The 5,273-nt window shown below is 38.7% G+C and overlaps 1 protein-coding gene across 1 annotated transcript; it reads right to left on the bottom strand.

Annotated features, from left to right (window-relative positions):
• Positions 1-305: 305 nt before the first annotated feature.
• LOC147857464 (mitogen-activated protein kinase kinase kinase 20-like) lies at positions 306-3,773 on the bottom strand. The gene is made up of 3 exons (XM_087328856.1): positions 3,728-3,773; positions 1,099-1,533; positions 306-1,011 (listed from the first exon to the last, which is right to left on the bottom strand). Exons 1-3 carry the CDS (start codon positions 3,728-3,730, stop codon positions 319-321), a joined length of 1,131 nt encoding a protein of 376 aa, XP_087184982.1. The 5' UTR covers positions 3,731-3,773; the 3' UTR covers positions 306-318.
• Between the last annotated feature and the right edge of the window lie 1,500 nt (positions 3,774-5,273).

The raw sequence follows: 5,273 nt of genomic DNA, 5'->3' as shown, positions 1-5,273 counted from the left end.
TCTTCATCATCAGGATTGAGCATGCACAAGAGAAAGAGATAGAGTGAGTGTGATGGCATGCATCGTCTCATCATTGGGCTATCTGAAGATTCATGTTTTATATTGATTTCACAATGATGGATGGATGAATGATCACGATGCATATACTCCTCCGTAGACCTGCAAGATAGATAAATACACCATGATCATTCTCAAACCAAATACAAAAACATACTTCCTTATTTTATATGAGAAAAGCATCCAATGTATGTGAGCAAAGCATGAAGAACTTACTTTACAGCAAAAGAAGAAAACAAAGCTATACCTTAGAAGCTCGGTCTACTGGCAGCTTGGCATGTAGAACGAAGACATCGCCGTAACAAAACCATCTTCGTCGTCTTCACTGTCCTTGGACAGCGAACCACTCAGCACTCCCGAATCTAGAGTGCTCCTGGGACTAGGAGGAGAAGTATATAGGCAGAGGCCAGGAGCATCATTAGCGGCGGGGGGCACCTTAAGGAATGGATGGTGGAGAAGCTGAGACGCGGTCCATCTCTTACGAGGATCCCTCTGGAAACACTTGTCCAAGAAATCTTTGCCTTCTTCAGAGAGATCTTCAGGTAGGGGAGGATTCTCATCGGAGCAGGCAATCTTCGATATGACAGAGACGAAAGACAGCGGCAAGTTCACCCAAGGTGGGCATCCCTGGCACATCTCCACCACGGTGCAACCAAGAGACCAGATATCCGAGGGGAAGCTTTGTTCCACACCTTGCAATGCCTCCGGAGCCATCCAAAACGGTGTCCCTTTGAAATCAGATGAAGACCTGGAGGTTCCACGTGCATCTATTTTGCTGGGCAGCGTGGAATCAATGCCCACATCATCCGACAGCTTTCTGGCTAAACCAAAGTCTGCAATCTTCACCGAGGAAGAACTGATCAAAAGATTTTGTCCTTTAATGTCACAGTGGATGATCCCTTGAACATGGAGGTAGGTCAAACCCTCCACAACATCCCTGGCGAACCTCCGTACCTGTGATAATAAGCGAAAAATAAATAAATAATATTAGTATAGTTATTAACTGTTTCTTATGAACACGGCGAGGCGAACCTTCCGTACCTGCTCCTCCTGGAGGCGTCCGCCACATCTCTTTAGTAGGTCAGAAACACTTCCTCCCTCCATGTATTCCAAGAAGAGGTTGCGGGAAGCATGGCCACTCCTGTCGTACGAAGTGTCATCTCCTAGATACGAGATGACCTGAGCGCAGTTCAAGCTTCGGAGGATGGAGATCTCCGATTCCATGGCTGTTAGCTCCGGTGACTTGCGATAGGAATACATGGTTTCTGCAGAGGTAGACTTCACCGCAAACATGAGCCCGTCATCTAGATCGATGGCAAGAGAGACAGAGCCACACGACCCTGACCCGAGAGTAGACTGATGAGTCCATCGGGAGATGGAACATGAGACAGAAGAGGTCTTCTTCTTCTTCTTCTTCTTCTCAGCAATAATGGTAAGTGTTGTTGCGCTGTCATCATTGGTGAGGAGGTGAAGGGCCTGAGGAAAGAGACAAAAGAAAACAACAATTGATTAAGTCAAGTTGAGGGAAAAAATGATCGATGTAAACATAGATGCCCTGATACATCCAATGTACATGTGTGTATATAAATACAAAAAAGCAAAAATGACTACTCTATCAATGATTGCTACATGTATATCAATAATATATACATATGTATATGACTGTGATGACCATTTTGGCAAGAAAGGATGTCGTTTTTACAATTCTAAACATCCCAAAATAAATAATAATAAAAAGGAGTAGGATAGAAGAAACAAAGAAGATCAACCAATCCTCGTCATCAATTAACAAACACACAAAAACAGTACCTAAACCCAAACAACTTGAGTTTTGCTGCAAAGCTATTGGACTTATTAATGTAACTTCAAATAGAAACAGCCATAGCTTATAATTCTAAAAAAAATAGGGAGAATGTGAACACTAATTCACATGAATGTGAACACTAACTCACATGAATCCAGAAATAACCGTATCCCAAATACCTTTTGGTATCTTGTATATATATGTCTATTCATATCTTGTATCTGGCTATTACCATCAATTACTATTACCAAAAATACATACATTATCACAAAGAAATGTAAGTAAATAGGAGAAGAAATTTTGATGATGAAGAAGAAGAGGAAGAGGAAGAGGTAACGCTTCCATCAATTACTATTACCAAACATACATACACTATTACCAAACATACATACATTATCACAAATAAATGTAAGTAAAGAGGAGAAGAAACGAAGAGGAAGAGTACATATATTATCACAAAGAAATGTAAGTAAAGAGGAGAAGAAATTTTGATGAAGAGGAAGAAGTAACGCTTCCATCAATTACTATTACCAAACATACATACATTATCACAAAGAAATGTAAGTAAAGAGGAGAAGAAATTTTGATGAAGAGGAAGAAGTAACGCTTCCATCAATTACTATTACCAAACATACATACATTATCACAAAGAAATGTAAGTAAAGAGGAGAAGAAATTTTGATGAAGAGGAAGAAGTAACGCTTCCATCAATTACTATTACCAAACATACATACATTATCACAAAGAAATGTAAGTAAAGAGGAGAAGAAATTTTGATGAAGAGGAAGAAGTAACGCTTCCATCAATTACTATTACCAAACATACATACATTATCACAAAGAAATGTAAGTAAAGAGGAGAAGAAATTTTGATGAAGAGGAAGAAGTAACGCTTCCATCAATTACTATTACCAAACATACATACATTATCACAAAGAAATGTAAGTAAAGAGGAGAAGAAATTTTGATGAAGAGGAAGAAGTAACGCTTCCATCAATTACTATTACCAAACATACATACATTATCACAAAGAAATGTAAGTAAAGAGGAGAAGAAATTTTGATGAAGAGGAAGAAGTAACGCTTCCATCAATTACTATTACCAAACATACATACATTATCACAAAGAAATGTAAGTAAAGAGGAGAAGAAACGAAGAGGAAGAGGAAGAGTACATACATTATCACAAAGAAATGTAAGTAAAGAGGAGAAGAGGAGGAGGAGGAGGAGGGAGAGGGAGAGGGAGAGGAAGAAACGAAGAGGAAGAGGAAGAAACGAAGAGGAAGAGGAAGAAACGAAGAAGAAGAGGAAGAGGAAGAAGAAGAAGAAGAGGGAGGGGGGGGAAGAGGAAGAGGAAGGAGAAGAAGAAGAAGAAGAAGAAGAAGCGGGGGAAGCGGAAGGGGAAGGAGAAGTAGAAGGAGAAGGAAGGAGAGGCAGAAGGAGAAGAAGGATTAAGGAGAAGGAGAAGGAGAAGGATTAAGAAGGAAGAAGAAGGAGAAGGATTAAGAAGGAAGAAGAAGGAGAAGGATTAAGAAGAAAGAAGAAGAAGAAGAATTAAGAAGAAGAAGAAGAAGGATTAAGAAGAATGAAGAAGAAGGATTAAGAAGAATGAAGAATGAAGAAGAAGGATTAAGAAGAAGAAGAAGAAGAAGAAGGATTAAGAAGAAAGAAGAATGAAGAAGAAGGATTAAGAAGAAGAAGAAGAAGAAGAAGAACGATTAAGAAGAAAGAAGAAGAACGATTAAGAAGAAGAAGAAGAACGATTAAGAAGTAAGAAGAACGATTAAGAAGGAAGAAGAAAGAAGGATTAAGAAGAAGAAGAAGAAGAAGAAGACTGAGAGAGAGAGAGAGAGAGAGAGAGAGGTTACCATGGCGAAAGGAGGAGAGCTGCAGAGACGCAGAGAGATGGAGATGGAGCTGCAAAATGCTTCTTCAGAGACTCCAAAATGCTTCTGCGCGCGATACAAGAATAGAAGAACGTGGAGTTATTTGCGTTTTATTGCACACACACACAGAGAAGAGAGTGTATAGCGTATAGCGTGTATTTTGCAAATACATACATATACATAGTGTATAGTGTATAGCGTATAGCGTATTTGCAAATACATACATATAGTGTATAGTGTATAGTGTATAGCGTATAGCGTAAGAATTGTTCGTATGTGCTCGCCAAATCCGCATGAGAGATACGATGAAGAAGAAGAAGGAGGAGGAGGAGGAGGAGAGGTCGTACATAACATACGAGAGATACATATATATGTATGTATGTACATAAAATATGCTATATATGTAATTGAGGATAATATGTAGGATAATATGTTGGAAGTCATTGAATTAAGGAAGGAAGGAAGGGTTCTTCTTCAATAATGGGTGACAACAATGTTTGGTGTTGTGGAACAAACACCAAATATAATATATGTATGCAACAAACACTTGGCACATGTGAATGTTAACTAGTTATTAAATTAGTTATATATATTATTAAACTACCAACATGAGGCCTTCGAGGCCATTGTAGAATGTAAGAGTAGAACGTATGACCTTTGGGTCTCCGTTGGAGAACCCAACCTAATGAACTACAACCCATTTGGGCTTCCTATCTCCTTTCCAATATGTTGTTATTCCTTTGTTGGCACGTTCAAAGAACATGATTTGTTTTGTATAGAATATTCTTAACCATTTTCATGCAATAATAATGAAATCCCTCAATACCTTTGAATTTGGGGTTTGGGGATTTTATTTACTTTTAGTGGGAATGCAAATTAAGTTGCATCAATGTTGTTTCGTAAACCAATCTCAGACTACTTGACATAGTTTCAACATGCCACCACCAAACGTTGTTTAGAAGCCGATCTATTCATCCACTTGGATAGAATCTCCCCTAGCTCAGCTCACTAACAAATCAATGAAGTAGACATGTGTTTCTGAATCAATCATTTCGTAGGATCGAAGTGATGGGAGCGGAGCGGAGCATCCGTAGGAAAGGTAAGACAATTGGTCAAAGCAAAGGTAGTAGCCAACCACCAAACGTGACACAAAATCTCTCCCCAACTTCTTTCGTCTATCCTCTTACTCGGTCTAAAGCTTGTGGGATGTTGGTAGAATTACAGTCCTCATCCCTCCCAATATTTTGGGAATTCCTTGATGATTTGAATGTACTTTCTATCCATGCTTCGTCATTCGATTATTGTAATACATGGCTCCATTTTTTAACCCTAATACTAAATAGTAAATGCATGAGTTATGGAAGTTGAAATATAATCGATGGAATATAATATTACCATCAATAATATACTATCAAACTCACTACAACCTCAATCAAGATTCCCGTTAGATCCCCTTGTCTCTAAATACATGGCCCAAATTCCTCGTGTCAACTTCCCTAAAGTCTCCAACATGAAGAATTATTGTACT

Source organism: Azolla caroliniana, unplaced genomic scaffold (genome assembly GCF_043228905.1).
Source record: "Azolla caroliniana isolate FFs.n. ecotype wild unplaced genomic scaffold, voAzoCaro1.0.p SCAF_12, whole genome shotgun sequence".
Lineage (NCBI taxonomy): Eukaryota > Viridiplantae > Streptophyta > Polypodiopsida > Salviniales > Salviniaceae > Azolla > Azolla caroliniana.
This window is presented reverse-complemented; position numbering and strand designations above follow the sequence as displayed.

Coding starts and splice junctions, on each gene's coding strand:
- LOC147857464 (XM_087328856.1), bottom strand. Junction 1,012..1,098: donor GACGCCTCCAGGAGGAGCAG/GTACGGAAGGTT, acceptor TTATTATCACAG/GTACGGAGGTTCGCCAGGGA.